This window comes from Oryctolagus cuniculus, chromosome 4, assembly GCF_964237555.1.
Source record: "Oryctolagus cuniculus chromosome 4, mOryCun1.1, whole genome shotgun sequence".
NCBI classification, from domain to species: Eukaryota; Metazoa; Chordata; class Mammalia; order Lagomorpha; family Leporidae; genus Oryctolagus; species Oryctolagus cuniculus.
In genome coordinates, this window is record NC_091435.1 from 81,226,172 (window position 1) to 81,251,376 (window position 25,205).

The 25,205-nt window shown below is 48.1% G+C and overlaps 1 protein-coding gene across 1 annotated transcript in view; it reads right to left on the reverse strand.

Moving 5' to 3' along the window:
- HEG1 (heart development protein with EGF like domains 1) overlaps nt 1-25,205 on the reverse strand; it is a 91,458-nt gene that overhangs the window by 39,628 nt on the left and 26,625 nt on the right. Inside the window, exons 3-9 of the mRNA XM_051859197.2 lie at nt 24,308-24,601; nt 15,163-15,504; nt 13,307-13,642; nt 6,242-7,594; nt 3,763-3,879; nt 3,051-3,170; nt 63-166 (exon numbers count right to left, since the gene is read on the reverse strand). Coding sequence (XP_051715157.2) covers nt 63-166; nt 3,051-3,170; nt 3,763-3,879; nt 6,242-7,594; nt 13,307-13,642; nt 15,163-15,504; nt 24,308-24,601 — 2,666 coding nt within the window. The remainder of the gene's footprint in view (nt 1-62; nt 167-3,050; nt 3,171-3,762; nt 3,880-6,241; nt 7,595-13,306; nt 13,643-15,162; nt 15,505-24,307; nt 24,602-25,205) is intronic.

Below are 25,205 nucleotides of genomic sequence, written 5' to 3' on the forward strand. Positions count from 1 at the left end.
CTGGACAAAGCGTGCACTAGAAGACAAAAGACCAGCACAGCAAAGCCTTTCAGGACACGTACCGTTCTCGCGATCTCATTTTGAACTTCATGTAAGTCTGAATGTTTTTCCACAGTGGTATTAAGAAAAGTTTTCTTTAATTTAAACTCTGTCACGAAGGTTCTAACTGCAAACAAACAACAACAAAATCACCTGTTAGACCATGTGACACACTGGCCCAGGTGTGTCTGCAAACCTCTGGGGCAGTCTCAGAGCCCGCAGTCTCTGCATTTCTTTCTGCTTTCTTTCCCTGAGGTTCCTCTGAGAGGAGCTGAGGCTCAGGCCAAGTCCACCTTTAGGTGAGGGGCTCTACCGAGCCTTGTAGATGCGTAAGTGGATCTTAGTGGGTCTCCTCCTGGCAGCCCTCTAATGCTCTCCCACTCAAGGAAGACAGAGGAGAAAGATGCACTGGTCTAAACAGTGTAAGCCCACAGCGGCGGCAGGAGACCGATGCCGCGCTGGCCAGTAAACACGCTCAGCTGGCCTCGGGAGGCTGCAGTGTGGACGGAGGCAGGCAGGCTCCTGCTCTCTGAGATCTTCTGCCAAGGTAAGCTCCCCACTTCAAGGGGGTGCTGAGGCTTCCTTTTCTCATGAGAGCCACTCCCATCCTCCCTCTTGATCAGGGGAAATGACCATTCTACCACTGAGAGAGGAGGCGTGCAGAGGCGGGCAAACTCCCCAAGAAAGACCACCCCGTCTCCCCAGGGCCAGATGGGTACTGAGGCTCGCATGTGTACATCTCCAAGGCTCCTCCCCACGCTGTGCCCCCTGGCCTCAGAGGAATCACATTCAAAGGACAACCAAAGGGCTTCGGAGAACAGGAGGACGCACTGGAAGCAGGCTTCTCCTCCATGGGCCTGCCGGGCTCCATGACTGTAAGTCACATAATGAAAACAACCCACATGCAAGACACCGCTGGGTTCAGGGATGAAAGAAGGCAGCCCTATTCTCAAGGCCCATTTCACTCATAAAATAAAATTCTAGTTAACACCAATTTGGGCTGATTGGGCCTGAGGGGAATGGGACTTACAAAATGGGCAGGCAACCAAAAATTAGTACAGCCTGCTTTATATCTGGCTCTTAGCTTTCATTATATTAAATTCTTATCTTTCCCTCTGGACAGAAAAAAAAAGAACCCAAAACACAGAAGCCCATCAAGCTGTGCTATCACAGAAAGCTTGCATGCTGAATTAAGAAAAAGGCCCACAAATGAGCCAGGGAAAACATTCAACATCTTATACTTACTGTCTAAAGCCCTTAATCCTTATTTAACATCTTTTTGCTTGTTCTACAGTTCAGTGAAGCCAGCTGCTTAGGACTCTTTCTGAACAGCAGGGAGCTCTTTGAAAACATTCTTGGCCAAATGAAAGCATTTCAGCATGCTCTAATTTGCATGTTCCTCTGCTGTTTATGAACAATGAAGCTAAATGACTTGAAAAGGGAAAGATGATTGTTAACACAATAGAACTGCTCTCCTCCGGAGCCTCCTTGCTACCTGGGGACAGACACAGGCTTCCGCTCCTGCCTCCGGGTCCACACCCAGACTCCCCTTACAGAAATACACATATCACAAATGTTAGCGATGCCGCTCTCTTCCGAATTGCAATAGTAAACGTGGCGTCTGCCTTTAGTGTGAATAGGAAGATGCGCCAGTCTCTCTCCAAAGCAGGGTGTTTTGAAGGCATTTATACCTTCACGCCTGCAGTTACATCATCTGGCCTCCTGTCAAATGTTTGCTTCAAATCTCTGTTGATTTCCATACCGGATCTAAGTGATTTTTTACTGAAAGATCTATAATTATTTCTTTGTATTCAGAACAGTTGACTGTTTCACGTCTTTCAATTCTGGTCCAAGGGTTCAAAGTCTAATGTTAAAATGACACCTCCCATCTGGACAGCTCTACCACTTTTCAAGGCTGTTTCAAATCCTTTAGTCTGTGTGATGGTCACTGTACCCTGCAGAGCAGACGCTAACCTGATCTTACAGATGAGGAAGTAGAAACTCAGGGCTCACGTGCCCCAGGTGGACAGAGAAGCCAGCACCTGAGGGCTGGGCGAGTGTGCTTTCCACAACGCTTCAAAAAATCATCGCCAAATTCTCCATTCCTAAATCAAACCCCACTCAGCTTATTTCTTATGGGATGTGGCTAGATGAAACAGGTTGCCCAAATGCAAATAAATTATTACAATAAGAGGAATTCTTGAAGTCTATTTTTCCAGAACCTTCTTTTTAAAATAATGCTTTGACTCGATCCTTATATTTTAAGCAATTTTCAAAATTCTATTGTTATTTTAGTAGGGTACCAACTTCCAAAGGACACATGTATTTGCTCCTTCAATAGTTACTGAACTGCTTAACAAAGTATCACAATGGCCAAGTTAGGATGACTCAAAGATGCCAGTTTCTTTACCCAGCTTAGAAACTGTATTTTCATTTCTAATTTCTTCAACAAGTTATGAATTAAACTTAGCATCCTAACAAGGTAATGCAAAAAAGCTCTTATGCTTAAGATATTACTGCGTAATACAAAGGACTATGGATTGGAAACTAGGCCTCCCATCAACCAGTTACATAAACTTGGCCATGTAATACCTTGTCAGTTTTCATTTGGGATTTTATTTTCTCTTTCTCTCCCTAATATATATATAAATATTTTTTGCTATGTAGTCAGAATTTCTTTAAGATAGTTTTTTTTCCTGATTACAGGGTAGAATGGTTATGCAAATAATGTTATGCGCAAATGATGGCATATTAATATGTGATATTTTAATACTACAAAGAAATGTTTAAGACATAAATTTGTACCAATATGATTTCAATGGTGTAAAAATATAATGCAATAAAAATTGTGAAGTGCTATATCTCTGCTAGAATGATACACAATGCCTTTCACTTCCTTTTATATTATTTAAATTCTTTTGACAAATACTGATTTTGATTAGGGAAAAAAATAGTAAACATTATTCTGTGAAGTACATTGTAGCACAGATTAAATTCCAATAAATTCTTACCCAAGTTGCATATTCCTTTTTCCAACTGGTACCCAACTGGGCATCTGCAGATATAAGATCCCTGAGTATTGTTGCACAAGGCCAGGGGTGGGCAGGGGTTCAAGAGGCATTCATTCACATCTGCAGAGGAGAAAAAAAAAGGCCATATGGAATTTGTGGCAGGTGGCAGAATCCTGTCCAATGCAGTAAGTCTTAATGGCCAAATGGTGGTGAGTGCACTGGGGCTCCCAAGGTGGGCAAGAGATCACCGTGGTCCGCAAGTGGCTGACCATCCATCGAGGCCGGAGACAGTGACATAAGCTACTAACTCCATGGCAGGAGCGGGAGAAAACAGCAGCCTTTGATGGAACAGGGGATTAAGGACTGTTTCCAATAATACCGGGACTAAAAGTAGAACTTCAACAAACAGATCTGGTAGGTAGGTGTGGGAGGATGGGCTGAGGCACGAGCACAGCAGAGGTCAAAGGCAAGCGAAGTGCAGGGGCTTTCAGGAGCTGCAGGCAGCTCAGCAAGGCAGGACAGGGAGCTGCAGAAGGGAACCAGGTCGGCACGTCTGCCGGTCATCTTGCAAATGCACACAAGCGTCCTAACTCTCAGGCAGGCAGGGTCCTAATTTTCAAACGTTCCTCCATGTTTCAGAGGAGAAAGGAGTTAAGTGAATAACCCACTGTAAGCCTGTAGTGCGGACACTAACCACACTCGTTTCCCTTACCCACACTGCAGTCGTCCCCTTGCCAGGAAGGCGAGCACACGCATCGATGGCCGCGACTGGTAGGCTCCACAATGCACTTGCCACCGTGAAGACAAGGGTTTGTGGCACACCTGTTCACTAAACACACATTCCAAGAATAACACAGTTAATCACGGAGAAAATGTAAAGGCAGCTTTAGGTAAATGTTTAATTTTCCCAGCTAATATTTCATTTTGCTTATCTATGTTTACTTGCCCTGAAAGCAACATTTCTATAATACAGGAAGGTCCCCAAGAGGTGTAGATAGCAGGTGCAGTGGGAGTGGGTACTGGTACTAGTTTGTGTCTATACATAAACGTTAGACAGTCGGATCTCTAAATGCAAGAATGAACTAGTTCATATCAAATGCTACATAAAGGTCACGGAGTTCAGGACTGATGGCTACTGTCACCTTTGTGACACTTCGACTATGTTACTTGAATCAGCGCCAACTTAACATACATATTAAGGACAAAAAGGACCCCTGACCAACTTCTTCCTGCGGCAAGATTTACTATGTTTGTATGTGCGTACACATGGGTGGGTGTTGTGCATCTCTTAGAAAACTAGCTGAGGAATACAATACCCTCTCTTTACACGATGTGAACATGCCCTCCCTAAATTCATCTAGGCCCTCAGGACACAGATTTCAGTGTCACCTGGGACTCCGAGCCCCAAGGGCAGGGACCACATCCCTTCTGGCAGAGTCACACTCCAGTGACGTAGTAACCACTTCATAAAGGCCTTTGACACATACTTAGAAGAGCTGAAACCTACAACAAAACTGCATTGTCTGCAAGGAGGAAATCAGCAGAGAAATGAGAAAAAGAAGGCAGAAGTCACGAGTTCTCACTCTCAAAGAACAACCCTGAAAACAAAAAAGGGCTAAACAGTGTTCCTACTCTTTGTTATTGTAAATATTACCTGAAGTCACCTATATAAGCAATCAAACACCGTACCATCAATGGCACAAAAATAAGTTAACAGCCAATGAATATTCCCCTAATCCTTATCAACAGCTATCCTAACAGCCGCAATATGCTTTAAGGGAGACCTATCAATCTCCTTCCAACTGGTACCGGAATCTATTCGGCATCCGGAAGTGAAGCCGGGGAGCCTTCAGTTTTCCCTACAGAAGGAGGCACCTTTCACTTCCCGGAGTTTAAGTCCCGGCACAAAGCAGGTGCGATGGGGGTGGTTATGACACTCCAGTCCCCAGAGCCACTAGCGCATCGGTACTGGTAACTGAGTGCTCTGCTCCAGTCACTACATAGCTTCTTTCCTTCTTCCCTAAGACATCAGCCTCTGCTTTGTCCCTTCACCCATGGCAGTTTTCCTTTCCTGGGTGTGGACAAGAAAAAGTGCAATTTTGGACAGGACATCGAGAGAGAGCCTCTCCTGCTCTACCTTTCCTTAAATGATAAAGATTCACTCGGATGGTCTGTCACCCTCGTTCCAGCAACTTCAATGGGATGATGAAGATAACCCAATGTGCAATGGGAAGGCGCCCCGTCACATGGTCACACGGGGGAGAAGGTCAGTTACATGTCCTCCTTCCCACTGATCAGCAAGCAACACAATCTTAGGGATCAATGGAACTTGGGCTTCTCTGACCCCAAGAAGTCCCGCGGTTGCTGGAAGCCAGCCGACCGACTCAGAAGCTCCAGGCTGATCTGCAAGCAGGTACTCTGCTCACAAGCTGTCACCTTAAGCTCTCTGACTTCAAGTTCTCCACCCTCCAATTCCCCCTCACTGCCAGGCTCTGACCTCGCGAGAGTTAAAGGCATGCTTGCAAGGATCGCTCGCTAAAAGCTATGCTGTGCTCTGAACATGATTTGGCTCCCAAACTCATTCAGATATTTAAACCCCAAAGATGTAAACTAATAGCACTGAGAGAATGGAAATTCGGTGTTCAGGAGGGAGGCCAAGTTGGGGCTGGGGGGCTCTCCAGGTTATCAGCAGTGTCTTCGAAAGGCAATTCTCACCACAGGGTTTTTATAGAAGCCACTCTCTCTGCTCCCTGGCTTGCTACGTGAACCTTGCCATGTAAGTGCTCCACCACTGCCATCTGCCACCCTCACCAGACACCCCAACAATGAGGCCACCCAATCTCAACCCTGAACCTCCCAAACCGTGAGCTAAATAAAATAAACCTTTCTTTTCTTAATTACTAGCTTATCTTTGCTATGTTGTTGTAGTAAAACAAAACAAAACAAAACAAACCCAAAAACCTGACTACCAACTAACGTAAGGAACAAATACGCATCTATCACATGACGAATCACTTAACTTGAGGGTGAGAACCTTAGTCCTACTGTGGCCTGATTTTATGCTTGAAGGGCTTCAACGGGAAGCATTTTAGGTCACAAACAGACACTATGCCAAATCCTAGCTACTTCAGTGTAGCCACACCAATCCCAAGCCCAGAGCAGTCAGTGTGTACTTGCAAGATACACTGTACCTGAAGCTGGAGAGGAGAATGGTGGCGGTGACTGCGTGCTGCTCTCAACAGCAGAGGTGGCAGACCGAGGGGTCAACGTTTCAGCTGTAGATAGATCTGTGGTTTGGGGGAGAGATGTTCTGAGGGAATGGGAAGCGGGGCCATACTCTTCCGGAACGCCAAGACTTGTGGTTAAGTCTTCTGCTGATGTGGGTGCACTGGGCAGCGGGACCAATTGGGTAGTAGCACCCACATGTACTTGGTTCCTTTGCGTGGCGATGGCACCCTCTGTTGAGATCTGTGGCACCACAGTTTCGGGATGGGTTGGCAAGAGCTGTTTCCCGGTTGTTGTCTGCACAGCTACAGGGCCCTCAATGAGAACTGCTGTGCTTGGCAGCGTACTGAGATTGGTCACAGGATGTGCAGTCTCGGGGGCAGTGGTTGTCAAACCCGGAGGCATTTTTTGGGCTGCGTTTGTGTTCGTGGCAAGAATGGTTTGCTTGGTGGAGGACTCTGTTAAGGCTGTGGGCAAAGGGGACTCCGAAGGAGAACCTATTTTTACAGCTTTACTGGGCTCGGTGGGCAAAGACACCAGGCTTGGTGACTTGGACTGTGTGGTGATTTGGCTTTGGTACGGGGTGCTGTGGTTCGTGGGGTCTGCTGTGTGACTGCCGCGCAGCACTGCCGTGGACGATGCCCCAGTGGGTGTCTGAACTGGAGTCACAGACGTCTCCTTTACCCTGGGAAGGGCTGCGGTAGAAGGTGAATGTGGTAAGGCTGTTTGTGAGACGGAACCTGGGGCGGGGGTGGACGCCATGAAGGATAGTGGTAATGGTGACGGAGAGGAAGACAGAGGTGTAGACGCCTCAGAGGTAGACTGCAGTGGGTACACTGGGGCCATTGGTGATGGCATGGTTGATGAGAACAACTGATGGGACTGTGACACTGACGGTAGAGGCAAAGGGGACCCTGACGGGGAAGAAGATGAGCCACCAGCAGACTCCGAACGCGCGTCCAGAAGAACCAGCGTGTTCGGCACGTTCACGGTGGAGGTGGAGGTTGGAAGGTTGGATGTCTGCAGAGCCAGCGACTCGGTGGAAGGCTGAGCGTGTCCCCCATCGTAGGACGACACGTTGCTTCGTTCAGTCTGAGCACGAGGAGAGGAAGGATAGTCCAAGTGTGAGGAGCTGGAGATCTTAATATAAGAGGTCGAGCTCTCCTGGATGTCCGGGGACGAGCTGTGATCGGTGATGGACAGTAACGTCCGCTCTCCTTTGGTAAACGTGGATGAAACATAGGTGTGGTCTGTGTGGTCGCTGGAAGTCCTCTGCTCAGTATCTGTGCTGCTTGCTTGGCCGTAGCTAAATCCAGTGACTGCAAAGGGAAAAGCCAAAGTCAGGTCAAGTCAGCAAACGCCGCACTATTAGAGAGACTTTCAGAGTCCTAGCTAGGAGCTCAAGGGGTGAAGCTCTTTCTTTGGGGAGGAGGTTTTCAACGGCGAGAACACTGAATAGAGACAGAACGAGAAAGCAGACACCATCAGTGTCTGTTCCAAGTAGATTCCTCTTCTGTGACAGGTAGTGGTGGCAGCAAAGGAAGTGGTGATAAAAGCAAAGTGGGGAGCCGGCGCCGTGGCTCAATAGGCTAATCCTCCACCTTGCGGCGCCGGCACACCGGGTTCTAGTCCCGGTTGGGGCGCCGGATTCTGTCCCGGTTGCCCCTCTTCCAGGCCAGCTCTCTGCTATGGCCAGGGAGTGCAGTGGAGGATGGCCCAGGTGCTTGGGCCCTGCACCCCATGGGAGACCAGGAAAAAGCACCTGGCTCCTGGCTCCTGCCAGGATCAGCGCGGTGCGCCGGCTGCAGCGGCGGCCATTGGAGGGTGAACCAGCGGCAAAAGGAAGACCTTTCTCTCTCTGTCTCTCTCACTGTCCACTCTGCCTGTCAAAAAAAAAAAAAAAAAAAAAAAAAAAAAAAAAAAAAAAAGCAAAGTGGGGACCAGGGGCCGAAAAATAAGGAATAGGTTCAAATTCTTCCCACATGCCTTTATAAAAAAAAAATAAATAAAAGCTAATTGGTGGCCGGCGCCGCGGCTCACTAGGCTAATCCTCCACCTTGCGGCGCCGGCACACCAGGTTCTAGTCCCCGTCGGGGCGCCAGATTCTGTCCCAGTTGCCCCTCTTCCAGGCCAGCTCTCTGCTGTGGCCAGGGAGTGCAGTGAAGGATGGCCCAAGTGCTTGGGCCCCGCACCCCATGGGAGACCAGGAAAAGCACCTGGCTCCTGCCATTGGATCAGCATGGTGCGCCGTCTGCAGCGCGCTGGCTGCAGCGGCCATTGGAGGGTGAACCAATGGCAAAGGAAGACCTTTCTCTCTGTCTCTCTCTCTCACTGTCCACTCTGCCTGTCCAAAAAAAAAAAAAGCTAATTGGTATCTGAAAAGCTCTCAAGACCCCAGATAGGCTGTTACACTTAAGCAGAAAAAGAAAAGCCCTCCCAGCTTCCCATTCTGTATAGGAGCTAGCTCCTTCTCAGGAGACTGGCCATTGCCACAAAGTGGCAACTGTCCTTGGGCAGGGCGGACACCATCCCAAATGCCTTAGGCAAGTGGGTGCGGGGAAGGCCTGGGATGGAAGTTCCTCCCCGAGTTGGGAGAAGCCAGAAAGTTCTCTTCGTAAACCGCTTGTAAGGCACCTTCTGTACTGAGGGACTCCGGGCAAAGAGGCCCGCAGAACACACCCCATGTCCACTGGATCCTGAGGGCAGGTGCACGTGGCGGCCGCCTTCCTGTGGGGAGCCATACCCAGGTAGCCCGGGACGTGGAGCAGACCCGGGTGAGGCTGAGACCACAGCGCGTGCTCCCTGTTGCCTGTGAGAGGGCGCCCCAGAAGTGGTGTCCTCCGCGTCAGGCCCAGCGCCCAGCTCCCTGCGGACTTGCGGGGTTGAAAGGAGGGTGCAGGGGAGCCTCACTTCCGCCGCAGGCACCGCAAGCTTCCCTGTGCATCTCAAGGACTTTATCAGAGATGAAACCTCAAGAGGAACTGCGCATCAGCACCTCCGCTCGGTGACCTAATTTACGGGCAGGTTTATTACTTCAGCGAACAGGATCAATACTGTATTTCTGCACGCTGGTACGTAATAAACAGTGTTTCTATCAGGGAAAGTGCTGGTGGTGGCAGGGAAGGTGACTAGCGGGCCAAGGCCCGGGAGGGAGGGGCATGGTCCTCCCAGACCCCAAAACTTAACCTTCAGGTGGGACCAGCGAGAATTGCCTATGGTTTATATAGTGTGTGCACATGTGGGCCAAGGTTAAAGGTGGGCTTGTTTTCTGTTTTAATTTTTCAGATACATTATTGATGGGGATGGAATTTGGATGGTGACAGTGTATAAATATCCTTTTCCTCCTTTGGGGGGGTATACGCTTTATGTTATGAAGATTAGTAGATTCTCAAATAAACTCTTCTTTTCAGAAATTATGAGGGCGAAGTCTAATTCATCTTGGCCTGAATACTTCATAATCTGGCTCTTTTCCTAATTCTTATTCCTGTTCCCAGCCCAGACTGGCACTTGATATCCCACAGACACCCTTTGATGAAAGCAACATGTAAAGTGACTGCTGGGTCAATTCTTGTCCCTACAGGTTTGAATTAGCTCAGAGGCCAGAATGCCCAGGGGGACAGGACACACAGTGACCAAGGCAGCGCCACACAGATGTTGAGTTGAGCCTAGCTGAGGAGTTCAGACAGCTATGGCGAGATTCAGCAGCAAGGTGCGTTGGAGCAAAGTTCTCAGGGCAAAGAAGAAAAAGAGCCTTGGACAGAGAGACCTTAAATGCTCTGTTAAAGGAGATTTAGGCCAAGAGCCACATCAGGGTTGAGGCTTAACAAAGTGGAGAGTCGTGATCCATAACAAAGGGACTGAATCTGAACCCAGAAAAAAAAAAAAAAAAAAAAAAAAGGCAACAGACCAACAGACCAGGGAACTCCAAAAGCTGGGTTGCTCATTCAGCTTTGGGTGACTGAGAGGAAACAAGATAATAACCCGCAGCGAGACGATTTTAGGGCCAGGCTACTCTTTACCTAGCTCTGTATAATTGAACCCCGAGATCCTGTCACACTGAAATCCCATTTTCCACATGAACCAATTGAGCATTAACTGCAAACAGGAGGGATGCTGAAAAGACAAAAAAGAGAAAGACTTCAGAACCTAAGATCCTGGTTTAAGAGGGAAAAACTCTTCACAGTGGGGGAGGGTGGGAAAGGATTCCTTTTGTTTAGGAGCTAGATAATGTGTTTTCCACGCACAGACATAAAAGAGTTAAGTATCCTCTACCCACGTGCGTGACCAGCAGTGTATGCTTTGTCACCTCACCTGAGTAGTGGCAAGCGCTAATTCTCCTCATCAGTTAGGATTCTCACATGGGGGCTATGGAACTGCTGTTAGGGATAGCCGGCTAAGAATGTAAACCTTGTGAGAGCTGAAAGGCTAAGTTAATGTCCTTTTGCTGTTGTCAACATGCATTTTACGTTGATAAGAATTCTGAGAATTGTTTTTAAAAATAACCAAAAGCATTAAAAAAGAGAATCAAAAGAAAAGTTTTGTCAAGTTGATAATTATACTTAATCAAAATCAAAAACTTTTGTGTTGTAAATGATTCCATTAAGAAAGTGACCAGTGCTGTGGTGTAGTGGGTAAAGCTGCCACCTGCAATGCTGGCATCTCCAAATGGCGCCAGTTCGAGTCCCGGCTGTTCCACTTCTGATTGAGCTCTCTGCTATGGCCTGCAAAAGCAGTAGAAGATGGCCCAAGTGCTTGGGCCCCTGCACCCGCATGGAGGGCCCCTACACCCGCATGGGAGACCCAGAAGAAGCTCCTGGGTTCTGGCTTCAGATTGACAGCTCCAGCCAATGTGGCCATCTGGGGAGTGAACCAGACCTCTCTCTGTCTGTCTCTGCCTCTAACTCTGCCTTTCAAATAAATGAATAAATCTTAAAAAAAAAAAAAAAAAGAATAAAGTGGAAAGATAACCCACAAAATAAAGAAATGTATGCAAATTATATATCTCATAAAGGTCTAGTATACAGAATATATAAAGAACTCTTACAACTTGGGGCCAGCACTGTGGTGCAGCGGGTTAACACCTTGGCCTGAAGCACCGGCATCCCATATGGGCACCGGTTCAAAACCCAGCTGTTCCTCTTCTGATCCAGCTCTCTGCTATGGCCTGAGAAAGCAGCAGAAGATGGCTCAAGTCCTTGGGCCTTTGCACCCACATGGGAGACCTAGAAGAAGCTCCTGGCTCCTGACTTCAGATCGCCACAGCTCTGGCTGTTGCAGCCAGCTGGGGAGTGAACCAACGGATGGAAGACTCTCTCTCTCTCTCTCTCTCTCTCTCTCTCTCTCTCTTTCTCTGTCTCTTCTCTTTCTGTGTAACTGTGACTTTCATATAAATAAATCTTTTTTTTTTTTTTTTTTTTTGACAGGCAGAGTGGACAGTGAGAGAGAGAGACAGAGAGAAAGGTCTTCCTTTGCCGTTGGTTCACCCTCCAATGGCCGCCGCGGCCAGCGCGCTGCGGCCGGCGCACCGCGCTGATCCGATGGCAGGAGCCAGGAGCCAGGTGCTTTTCCTGGTCTCCCATGGGGTGCAGGGCCCAAGCACCTGGGCCATCCTCCACTGCACTCCCTGGCCACAGCAGAGGGCTGGCCTGGAAGAGGGGCAACCGGGACAGAATCCGGCGCCCCGACCGGGACTAGAACCCGGTGTGCCGGCGCCGCTAGGCGGAGGATTAGCCTAGTGAGCCACGGCGCCGGCTCATATAAATAAATCTTTAAAAAAAAATGCTACCTGCCATGAAATGCCATTTATATAAATTTTAAAAAGAAAAAAAAAAAAAAAACTTGAAGCTAGGGGCCAGCACTGTGGTATAGTGGGTTAAACCTCCACCTGTAATGCTGGTATCCCATATGGGCGCCGGTTCAAGTCCCAGCTCCTTCATTCCCAGTCCAGGTCCCTGCTAATGTTCCTGGGAAAGCAGTGGAAGATGAACCAAGTCCTTGGGCCCCTGTACCCACATGGGAGACCTGGAAGAAGCTCCTGGCTCCTGGCTATGGATCAGCCCTGCTCTGACCATTGCAGCTATTTGGGGAGTGAATCAGTGGATGAAAGAGCTCTCTATTTCCTTCTTTGAAACAAATAAAATAAATTAATTAATACTTTCAAAAACTTGAACCTGATTGCTCACAGCCACATAATTCATAACAGACAAACATCAGGAACAACACAGACATCCATTGACTAGTGAAAGAATAAATGAAACATCAGAAATCCGAACAATGGAATATTTTTCAGATACATATAAAAGAATGAGGTACTAAAACATCCCTGCACGCGTATGAACCTTGAAAACCTGTTAAGTGAGAGACACAAAAGGTCATGTATGATTTCATTTACAGACAACGTCTAGGCAGGCAAACCCAGAGGCAGGAAGTGAACCGGGTGGCTGCCGGGGCTGACGTAGGGCAGAATGGCAGTGACTGCTGCTGAGTACGGAGTTGGTTTTGGGGGATGAAAACGTTCTGGAACCAGACAGTCGTGCTGGTTGCACAACTCTGTGAATACAGTAAAAACCACTGAATTGTTCCACTTAAATAGGCAAATTATATGGAATGTTAATTATATCTCAAAAAACCTGTGTTTTTTCAAGGGGGGTGGATTTCTTTTGACGAATGCACAGACCTAGAGTGAACAGCCGCTAAAGAGGTGATGTTTTCACCTTCCAGAAGTTTTGAGATGGAGGCAGGACTGGGGTTTGGAGTGGGCTATAAGGAATGGGAGGATACAGACAGAGAAGTTCTGAACTGTGTACGGGAAGAGGAGGCAACAGCAACAGCTTCTTGAGATACGCCAGAAAAAGCCTGAGGATATACAAGCAGATCTGAGACAAGCAGGTAGAAAAATGGCTTGAGAATAATGAAACCAGGGGCGTTTAAGGAGTATTTCATTACCGTGAAGCCTTAATGTGCTATAGGAGATCGCAAGCATCATTAAGTCCCTGTCCCCTCCGTGTAGAGGTCTGTGCAATGAAACTCACTTGAACGTTCTCCACGTGGTGCTGAGGAGTTCAGGCTTTCCGACGAAGACGTAGACGGAGACTCCAAGAAACTTGTATCGCCCAGAACGGTGCTGCTTCTTCCAGACCATGGAGCGGAGTCCGAGAACTGGGTCGAAACCGAAGTGTTCACGGTTCCAGGAAATGAAGCAGAACTTCTTGTCACACCTGCAGATGTCCTGCTGTGGGCCAGGAACCAGCGTGCGGTGCTCTCTGCACCCCTGAGGGAAGACCTGGAAACAGCCCCAGTCCGCGATGTGGAGGTGGAGCTTCCATTCCGGAGCTCAGGGCTGCTGGCAAGCTGCCGTTCTGCAGAAGCTGGAAGATTCACAGGGGAAGGCGCCATTACGTGGATATGAAAGAGCTCTCCCTACAGCTGGGAAGCGAGTCCTCCCTAAGGGAAGGCTCCCGTGTCCAGGAACCTCGTGTTGATTACATGCAAACACGACAGGCACTGTCATACTTTGAGTAATTATGTCAGGACTCTTAGCTGTCAGCCAGATAGCAATACTAACAACAAAAGCTCGCGAGCAGGGGCACTTCTGAACGGCACACACGTGTAGCAGAGTAATCACAGACTTGAGGATTTTTTCTTTCCCACAAGTGGACAAGGGAGTAGTGGCATGTCCAGCCAAGACAACTGCTTACATATACAACACAGAGCACTTTTCTAAAACAGCTCTAACATTAACAACGATTAACAAGGATTACTCTAATTCCAAAGTAAAGCAAAAAAAAAAAAAATCCAACCATGAATCTGTAAACTGTATTTATATCTGCACAATTATTTGTAAAGATGATCTGAACACAGAGTAATTGGAGTTAATTTTAAAGAGCAGGCCAGCTCTCATTCAAAGAAAATGCTAAAGAGTGACAAAAAGATGGAACCAACCTCGGGAGTCTGAAGTCTCAACCGTGCTGAGAGCTAAAAGGAGTGCACACGTTACTTAAAACCTGTGAGTCAGGGCCGGCGCTGTGGCAGAGTGGATAAAGCCGCCACACGCGGTGCCAGCGTCCCATATGGGCACTGGTTCAAGTCCCAACTGCTGCTCTTCCGATACAGTTCCCTGCTGTGGCCTGGGAAAGCAGTGGAGGATGACCCAAGCACTTGGGCCCCTGCACCCATGTGGGAGGCCGGGAGGAAGCTCCTGGCTCCCGACTTCGGATAGGCCCAGCTGCAGCCGTTGAGGCCATCTGGGGAGTAAACCAGTGGATGGAAGACCTTTCTCTCTGTCTCTCCCTCTCTCTGTCTGTAATTCTACCTCTCAAATAAATAAATAAATCTTAAAAAAAAAAAAACACTCTGGGTCTTGGTGTCCTTATATCTATAAAGCACTAGGAATGACACCTGTCTGATTAACTTCACAATGTCTCATAAGGAGGAAAATCACAATGCAATAATGCAGTTATCCACATAAAGGAGCTGGTGTCACCAAAGAATACACTTTGCTTTGGAAATTGCTAAAGGGCCTGAAGAGTCCTAAGAAAATGCAACTAGTTAAAAATGTTCCTGATGTGCAGCCTGTGCTGTGGCACAGTAGGTTAAGCCTTTGCCTGCGGTGCCAGCATCCCACATGGGCACTGGTTCAAGTCCCGGCTGATCTACTTCTGAAGGCAGTGGAAGATGGCCCACGTGCTTGGGCCCCTGCACTCACATGGGAGACCTGGAGGAAGCTCCTGGCTCCTGGCTTCAGATTGGCGCAGCTCCAGCTGTTGTGGGCACTTGGGGAGTGAGCCAGCAGATGGAAGACCTCTCTATCTGTAACTCTGCCTCTCAAATAAAACAAACAAGTGAACAAATAATGTCCTTTATAGATCAAGAAAGGTGGAATGCTTACTTGGGGAGTCATTCTGCCAGTGTAAAGATGTGTGTCCAAATTCATTCTCTGTGGCTGGCTCAGTGAGTCCTGCATCCCCTGGAGTCCTGGTTATGCTGCCGTTCCCTCTCGATTGCTCCACAGACGGGGAAGCATGGACGGCAGCTGAAGTCGTGGCGGCTTTGGAGTCCTCAGGGAAACCTTCTGTCTCATTCACAGGTCGCAGACTCACTGCTAAGGACCGGAGCATCCTTGAGGCGCCGTCAGAGAGGGTGGAGGCAGCGGCATGTGCACGCTTTGTCTGACTAACCACAGGGCTCTGCAGGGCAGTGGAGTTCGTAAGCTCCTCTGTGCTTCCAGAAACTGAAACAGAAGAAAAGAGGCCTCAGAACCACTCAGGAGGGATTAGAAAACTGGGGACTGGCCTAGGTACAAACCATGCTTATTACAGGTTGGTTGAAAACATGTGAATTCTATGGGCCTAATATAGATAGAAACATTTGTGTACTAGGGCACTTCAAAAAAGTTCATTGGAAAATGGGATTAAAAGGTTGGTTTATTCTGGTACAAAAAAAGCTATGAAATCCATGCAATCCATGAACTCTGTTTCCATACACACGTGCAGCCAGGACACAGCGCATTACTCTGTTCTCATCAGCTCTACTTCTCACAGCTGAATAGGGACACGGAGAGGGCACAAGGAAAAGCATCTACGCAAATTCAAAGGGAGACAGGAGGACACAAGTGTGGTGCAGTGCGATGGAAGAGAAAGATGAGAACTTCTGAAGCCCACATTACTGCTTGAGGACAGCCACTGTGGTAAGGTTTTTGCCATTTTGATTTTGTTTTAGCCATGTAACCCTTTTATTCTAGTGCTATAGATTTAAAAACCTATACATAGGGGCTGGCGCTGTGGCACAGCGGGTCAAAGCCCTGGCCTGACATGCCCTCATCCCATATGGCCGCCAGTTCTAGTCCTGGCTGCTCCTCTTCTGATTCAGCTTTCTGCTAAGGCCTGGGAAAGCAGTGGAGGATGGCCCAAGTCCTTGGGCCCCTGCACCCGTTTGGGAGACCTGAAAGAAGCTCCTGGCTCCTGGTTTCGGATCAGCTCAGCTCCATCCTTTGCAGCCATCTGGGGAGTGAACCAACGAATGGAAGACCTCTCTCTGTCTCTACCTCTCTCTGTAATTCTGTCTTTCAAATACATAAAATAGAAAACCTATGCATAAAATGAGTTACCATGAGGCCACTGTAAAGTGCTTGGCCCACTGAGGGGGCCTAGGTTTCTGCAGAACACAGCTGGGGCACTGCTGGCCTCGAACAATAATTCCCAGCCTTGTCCCCATCAAGAGCTTTTATTGTTCCTCACCTCATGGCCACCGTCAACCCTGTGCTTTGAAAGACCACTAACCAAACTGCAATTTACTAAGTAACACACCTTCTAGCCAGCAGGAGATACTCATTATTATCCCTAAGAACTGGCTTTAATTCTATCCAAAAGCAAGCAGGCTTCATTATTGTGGTTAGCCTAATCAAGTTTTAGGGACCAGCTCTCAAACCTATGTGCCTCCAATAGGCCCCTTGGAGATGAAGGGCTCCAGCCTGGGGACTGTTTTTTCTGACCATGTTGGCAGCCATTGGATAATTGTCCAAGAACCCTGAGAATTAAATTACATACCACTGGTCAAAAGGCATCTTCGGCTATGCACAAGTACAGGGCCTTGCTCATGTCTCCCTTCCACAAAGAAGTTTCAAAGGATACCCTGAAAAGTAGCCTTCAGAAGGGTACGTTAAAACCCTCATTACAAAAAGGAACAGAAAGCCGGCGCCGTGGCTCACTAGGCTAATCCTCCACCTTGCGGCGCCGGCACACCGGGTTCTAGTTCCGGTCGGGGCGCCGGATTCTGTCCCGGTTGCCCCTCTTCCAGGCCAGCTCTCTGCTGTGGCCCGGGAGTACAGTGGAGGATGGCCCAAGTGCTTGGGCCCTGCACCCCATGGGAGACCAGGAAAAGCACCTGGCTCCTGCCATCGGATCAGCGTGGTGCGCCGGCCACGGCGGCCATTGGAGGGTGAACCAACGGCAAAAGGAAGACCTTTCTCTCTGTCTCTCTCTCTCACTGTCCACTCTGCCTGTCAAAAAAAAAAAAAAAAAAAAGGAACAGAGAGTGGGAAAGCTTGGTGAGCAGGGAAAAAACAAAGGCAAGAAAAGAGCGTGCTATATTTTTTCTTTTTAAGTTAAAAACAATAAAAAGTATATCTACATAATGGAAAGATTCAAGCTGTTAATTATGACCCAGAAAAGGGAAAAAGGAAGTTGTTATTATGAACAGTTCTTCAGAAACCAATCCCATGTGCATCTGTGGCAAAAAGCACAGGTAAATTTTAGACAGAAGGAGTGCACACACAGGAAACAAAAGGTTCTCCTATGATGCCATGGAACCGGCTGGACCTAGAACACAGGGATCTAGCTGATGAACTTTACTGGAAAAAAAAAAAAGATGCAGGCAATCTGTAAAGCTAGTAACTGAAACAAAGGGATAGAAAGACCTGGACACAAAAACAGAACCCGACTTATCCTGATCCACCTTTACTTAAAAACAAACAAGAAACACTTGCAGGGACAGGCATGGTGGTGCAGTGGGTGAAGCAGGGAGCTTGGTGTGTGAAGGGGTGCCCCCCATCCCATATCACCTGCGGTAGGGTCCTGCACATGCTTCAGAACCAGCTTCCTGCTAACGCACACCCTGGGAAGGCAGCAGATAATGGCTTAATGGCTTAAGTACTTGGGTCCCTGCCACCCACATAGGAGACCTGGGTTGAGTTCCTGGTTTTGGCCTGGACCAGCCCCAGCTGTTGCAGGAGTAAACTCATATATGGAAGATCTCTCTTGCACTCTTTGTGTCTTTCAAATAAATAAGTAAATAATTTTTTAAAAGATTTATTTATTATTTGAAAGGCAGTCTTGAGAGAGAGACAGAGACAGAGACAGACAGTGAAAGAGATCTTCGATCTGCTGGTTCACTCCCCAAATGGCTACAAAGGCTGAAGCTGGGCTGATCCAAAGCCAGGAGCCAGGAGCTTCCTCTGGGTCTTCATGTGGGTCTAGGGGCCCAAGTACTTGGGCCATCTTCTACTGCTTTCCAGCAGGGAGCTGGATTGGAAATGGAGTAGCTGGGACTTGAACCAGAGCCTATATGGGATGCTAGTGCTGCAGGCAGCTGTTTTACCCACTATGCCACAGCCACAGCCCCAGAAAATAATTTTTTTAAAAAGGTCATGGAAAATGGAATAAAAAGACAAGTTTTTTTTTTAAAGGAAGGATAATATAGATATGTCCCTAAATCCTCACCCAAACACTTAGCTTCTCAGATCTAACTTTATTAGAGCCGTCATCTATATCCACAAAATTATAATCTCAACAAATTGCTGGATACTCTTTCAAAACACTTTCATCCCCAGTAAACTGTATGGTTTCAACTATTCAATCTTCCCTTCAAACTAGAGACAATTACAGCCGATTCAGAACTCAGTAACCCAGGCCTGTCCACTCACAGTGGATGTGGCAAATCAGTGGCCACAGGAGCACAATCACAGCAGTCATAAATGCTGAAAGCCAGGACAGTGGCTGTGTTCCCCTGGCCCTGAGGGCTCCGAAGGACAACGCTTCCTCATCTCACTGTTGCCCTCAACATAAAAGCTCCAATTCCTGACCAGCTATGTGCCAGGCACTGTGCTAAGTTGTATGCACACTAGTCTCATTTAACTCTCACAGTGAAGCTATGAAATGTGTGTAAATACTTCTTTGGAGTTAGTACCTCTTAATAGAAGGAGGGAACGTTTGGTCAAACTAACCTACAGTCACCGCTTATAGCTAGCTCTAAAGGAGCAGCACCTGCTAAATAAACCTACAAGGAAATCAATCATGGGCCTAATTCACAGCCCAGCATTATTGATTATTTAATAAGTGTGCTTCCTCACTCCTTTCTTCCCCTCAAGCAGACATTCAAAAATGGGAAGATCATCCATCTGGGAACAGAAACAAGCCAAGTTCCTCTCTACACCAGGAGGTGGGAAAAATGCCCACCCAGTGGGTCGTTCCAATCATGGCACAAAATGTTGGCCCCTTGGCATGCATCAGAACGCTCAGCCTTGACTCGCCTGCTATCCAGAACTTGACAAAAGTACAGCCGAGGTGGCTGACGTCTGAGAAAGATGTGTAAACCCACGATCTTCTGAGTGATGTAGGCTCTCTGCCTTTACAAAGTAAAATCACCACAAAGCAATTTAGCTGGACCACATCAGCTCTGCTACCCACAGAAATACTTTTCCTAAGTTGAGATCCATTATTAGGCCCTCAGCTCCTACTGAGAATCTATACAACCACGTTACCTTTTAAAAGAACATTACCACAGTGGACACAAGCAGCTATTGAAGGCATTTTCCATTATGATCCTCAACATTCTTTATATAACTATTCTCCTTAGCATTAACTGCCCTGAAAACACTTATGTCTATGGATAAAACTGTGTGCTTACCTTATCTAACGATCATCACATGCCCCATCCGGTTTCTCTTTGTGCCCTGGTTTCCAGGAAGCTCAGTACTAAATTTAGTGCTCAACTGTAGCCCCTGTCACACAATTCAACGTTCCCATTTCTCTTTCTGCTTTGAAAAGAGAGCTGTTTTTCCCTGTGTGTTGTGTTGTTACTTTTCTCCCGATGATCAAACAGGACATACCTGACCATTATAAAAAACACGGAAATTATAGAATGATATAAAGCAGCAAAAGATGTAAGCAGCAAGAGAAATGACCTCCAATGGGTTCTGATCTCTTTTGTTAAAATTAGCTTTTGGGACTGGGCATTTGCCTAGCTGATCAGAAGGCTGTGTCCCGTATCAGAGCCCGAGTGCAATGCCCAGCTTTGGTTCCTGACTGCAGCTTCCTGCGATGCAGATCCTGCAAGGCATCAGTGATGGCTCCAGCCATTGGTTCCTGCCACCCACCTGGGAGACTTGGATTAGATTCCTGGCTCCTGGCTCTGGCCCAGCCCAGCCTTGGCTGTTGTGGGCACTTGGGCAGTGAACTGGAGGATGGGAGTTCTCTCTCTCTCTCTCTCTCTCTCTCTCAAATAAAATTTAAAGAAAAGGGGCCAGCACTGTGGTACAGCAGGTAAAGCCACCACTTGCAGTGCCAGCATCCTATATGGGCACCTGTTTGGGTCCTGGCTGCTCCACTTCCAATCCAGCTCTCTGCTATGGCCTGGAAAAGGCAGTAGGAGATGGTCGAAGTCCTTGGGTGCCTGTACCCATGTGGGAGACCCGGAAGAACCTCCCGGCTCCTGGCTTCAGATTGGCGCAGCTCTGGCCATTGCAGCCATTTGGAGAGTGAACCAGCGGATGGAAGACGTCTTTCTCTCCCTCTGTTTCACTGTAACTCTGCCTTTCAAATAAATAAATAAATATTTTAAAAAATTTAAAGAAAAAATTTAAATTTGATGTTGTCACCTGGACCTATACCTACTTTATTAGTGTCAAGCATTCAGTTTACTTCCGGAAGCAGGTAGCTCCTGGCTATCGCAGCCTCGGAAGAGGTTGGTGTGCGTGCGTGTTTCTGTGTAGCCGAGTGAGGAGTGAGAGGAGGCAGAGAATATAGAGGCTGAATGTGTGTAAAACAACCAATGTGGAAACCAGAAATAATCTTTCAGATCACCTGGTCTAATCCCTCTAGGTTTCCCATAAGGAGCCACATCCTCCCCGTGCCAGCCTCTTGGCTCAGCATCCTACTGCTCACCTAGTGGGAACATCACTAACTGGATGGGTCTAAGTGCCGGGCTTCCCACTGGTCACACTCACTGGTGGATGGAGGAGCCAAGGGTCGAAAGGCGCCAGGCTCACTGCCCTCCCTCTTCATGTGTGAATGTTTACGGAGCTGGCCAGCCAGGCAGGGCCGACTTGGGGTCCACCTTGGCAGGTCCTGCTGGCTCTTCTTCAGCATTCCCGCCCGAGGGCCTACAGCTCCTGCTTCGTGTCATCAGAAAGGGGCAATCAAATCCCAAGATTTCCGTTCAAGGTTGGGGTAGGAGGAATCCAGAGCTCTGCTGGGTTAGCAGGTGCTAACCCAGCTTTAAAAATAAGGCAGCATTTTGTTTCTCATTTGGTTTTAGGCCCTTGTACATGTGTCCTCAACATTCTCAAGGGAAGAAGGGGGGCTGGCAGGCCGATTCAGACGTTCCTAGATGCCAGGGGATACACCAGCTTAACAGCACCCAATACCCTCTCTAATCTCTAAAAGTGGGGTGGGACTTTACCTAGAACAGAATGCCCAGTTCACAGAAGGGGAAATGCTTGGTGGAAGTCTCCCAACATTCAAAGTATAAGCTTCTACGAAGGACAAAAGCTCAAAGAATTTTTAGGGCCAATTATTTATATATATTTTTTCGTGTTGAAAAGTACAGGGGCTGACGCTGTGGTATAGTGGGTTAAGCCTCCGACCATGGCACTGGCATACCATTTGGAAGCTGGTTCGCATCCCAGATGCTCCTCTTCCAATCCAGCTCCCTGCTAATGCATTTGGGAAAGCAATAGATGATGGCCCTAGTGCTTGGGCCCCTGCACCCATGTGGGAGACCCGGAAAAAGGCCCTGGCTCCTGGCTTCAGATCAGCCCAGCTACAAGCATTGTGGCCATTTGGGGAGTGAACCAGTAGAGAGAAGACCTTTCTCTCTGTCTCTCCCTCTCTCTATCTGTAACTCTACCTTTCAAGTAAATAGATTTAAAAAAGAAAAGTGCAGGTGACCACAGGGTCAAGCCTAGTACAGCTGGACATGTTGGCTTTCAAATGTCCATTGGCAGTGGCTGACGTAAGCCACAAACGTTCAGCGACCCTGGTCAGACTCCACGTGCAGCTTCACAGAAAATGCTTCCTTTCTACCATTTAGTGAAGCTGCTTGTAAATCACTGAGCCTCAGAACCTGGAGGCCGGCAGGGTTCATAGCTTGTACCCAGCTCAACCAATATTTATGAATGATCTTAAAAGGCAATCTCCTAAAAACGTGAATCATAATAATACCCCGTCAGCAGAAGACTGTACAGAGTATGGAAGAGGAATGGTTGCTTTAAATAGGCCTTACAGAAAGGCCCTCTGGCTTCAGCCTTCACTTTGATGACATAAACCTAAACTCCTAGTCTTGCGAAGTACTTCTAAAAACCCCTGACCTATAAAATCTCTCAAATGGCAATTGCTGCAGAAATCTAACCTCTATTTCCCAAGAATATTTCTGCCCTTCTCAATCTTTCTCCCTACAGCTTGAGGATAAAAACACGGGCAGCACACGCAGACTGAAAACAAACTCAGAGAGAAAAGACAGGCAGGGATGCCAACATTCTCTTTGGCCCACGGCGGGATGGGCCCTGGGAAGGGGTTTAGGCACGTGCTGGACTCCTTTTCTTTTCTTCTTCTTCTTCTTTTTTTTTTTTTTTTTTTAGATTTATTTTTTGAAAGGCAGTAACAGAGAGAGAAAGAGAGAGATCAATCTGCTGGTTCACTTCCCAGATGGCCATGATGGCCAGAGTTGGGCCAGGCCAAAGTCAAAAGCCAGGAACTTCATCCATCCCTCGCTTGTACACAGAGGCCCAAGCACTTGTGTTGTTCCCTCTTCCACTGCTTTCCCAGGCACATTAGCAGGGAGCTAGATCAGAGATGGAGCAGCCAGGACTCCAACTGGCTCCCATATGGGATGCCAGCATCGCAGGGAGTGGATTAACCTGCTATACATGGCATGGGCTCCTGGTCTCCACTTCCTGCCGACTCTGGTCTGGGGCAGCAGGGAAGCTAACAGAAGTTCAGGCACAGCTGTGTCCTGAAGAGGTTTACAGCGTCTCTGGGCCCACAGGCAGTGACCTGGCATGACAAGGGATACAGCACGGAGGACGGAGGGTTGAGAAAGGCTCAGGTAAGTGGATCCCGAGCAGAGGTGATACCAATGAGCAGGAACAGAAACGGCAGGGAGAGGGGAGCGTACTCTTTCAACCAAGTGCCTGGAAAAATCTTACCTGTATTTTCCTTGCCATTGAGAGAAACGTGTTTACAATAACGAATGAATAAAAATCTAACTCCTCATCAAATGGCACAATGCTCACTATTTCACGCACCCTAACACGTGGCCTCTTGTGTAAGAAGACACAGCAACACTGAGTCTTTGTTGTGTGTATGGGAACGGGGGAGACGCAGGAGGTGGCGAGCAGAAAGGCCTAGCTTAGCCACCAGACCACCATTATTTTTCTCCTTATACAGGTAAAACAAATTTTAAACATGAATTCTTTTTTTAAAAGATTAATTGAAAGGCAGAGATACAGAGAGAGATGGAGAGACAAAGAGACAGAGAGAAATCTTTCATCTGCTGGTTCAGTCCCCAGTTGGCTACAGGGGCCAAGGGTAGGCCAGGCTAGAGACAGGAGCTTCATTTGGGTCTCTCATGTGGGTGCAGCAGCCCAGGTATTTGGGTCATCTGCCACTGCTTTCCCAGGCCAGAAGCAGGAAGCAGGACCAAAAGAGGAGCAGCCGGGACATGAACCAGCACCCATATAGGATGCCGCTGTTGCAGGCGGCAGCTTAACCCACTGCACCACAATGCCAGCACCTAAACAATAATGTTAACACCGAGATAAACTGTGTCTGCTGTATTCTACTCCAAACATTCAGCACTGGAGGAAATGAATTTTTCCTTGATGTCCTTTCTCCTTGGCCCATCTGTTTCTTTTCTTTTCTTCTTCTTTTTTTTTTTTTTTTTTTTTTTGACAGGCAGAGTGGACAGTGAGAGAAAGAGAGAGAGAAAGGTCTTCCTTTTCCGTTGGTTCACCCCTCAATGGCCGCTGCAGCCGGTGCACTGTGCTGATCCGAAGCCAGGAGCCGGGTGCTTCCTCCTTGTCTCCCATGTGGGTGCAGGGCCCAAGCACTTGAGCCATCCTCCACTGCACTCCTGGGCCACAGCAGAGAGCTGGACTGGAAGAGGAGTAACCGGGATAGAATCCAGCACCCCGACCAGGACGAGAACCTGGGGTACCGGCGCCGCAGGAGGAGGATTAGCCCATTGAGCCGCAGCGCGCCCCATCGGTTTCTGTGTCCTTTGAAGACGCTGGAGTGGGGACAAGGGACAGGAGTACTCACGTGAGGACAGGTGTGAGGGAGGAGAGGAAGCCGGCGTCCTGGAGAAAAGTGAGAGCCCCGTGCCCGAGGAACTGCTCTTCCTGGACAGTGTGGTGGACTCTCCCGCCTCCGTAGCAGGAAGAGAGGACTGGCTGGGAACCCCTGAGGCGGCCACTTGGGTGTGCGCAGTCGCTGCTTCTGGGAGCCGCCTCCCCGTCTCCCGTGGGCCCTCCGATGTTCCGTGTTCCACGCGAGAAGGGGCAGGGCTTGCTGCCAACCCTGGGCTGCTGGCTGGCAGGGGAGGCCCCTCCCAGGCTGAAAACGACAGCAGCAGTTACACTTCCACCTGCTGACCTCCCGGTGTCCTAGTAACCTCCAGGGGGCTCAGCTCTGACTCGGTTAGAATATGAGGGTGCTCCAGACAGTTCTTGGGGAGTGGGATTAAAAAGATGAGTTTAGGTTAAGTTTATTTTAGTGTAAAAATTTGAAATCCATGCCTAGAGGGTCCTCAAAAAGTTTGTGAAAAATGCATTTTATAAAAAAAAACTATGCAAGGAGCTCAGTAAATTTTGCACCAACACAAACTTATCTTTTACCATATTTTCCACAACTTTCTGATCTTTGCTTGCATCCAGGACAAGAAAATAGGAGTGATTCTTCGTTTATGAAAAATGAGCCCCTAAAGAAAGACCACAAACCATGCCAAAGACTTTTTTTTTTTTATCTCACAAAGAATGTGCATTTTGGGGTACAATTATCAGTGAAGGGGCGGGCTGAAGCTAAGCACAGAATGATATGGAATCGCAGGCTGGTGCCTGATCGTCACGACTCCTCTTCCACATTCCGCAAAGCTGGCCTCGGACTGCACCTGAACTGGACACAAACAAGACGCCCACCCTGTGGCTGAACAACAAAGCCA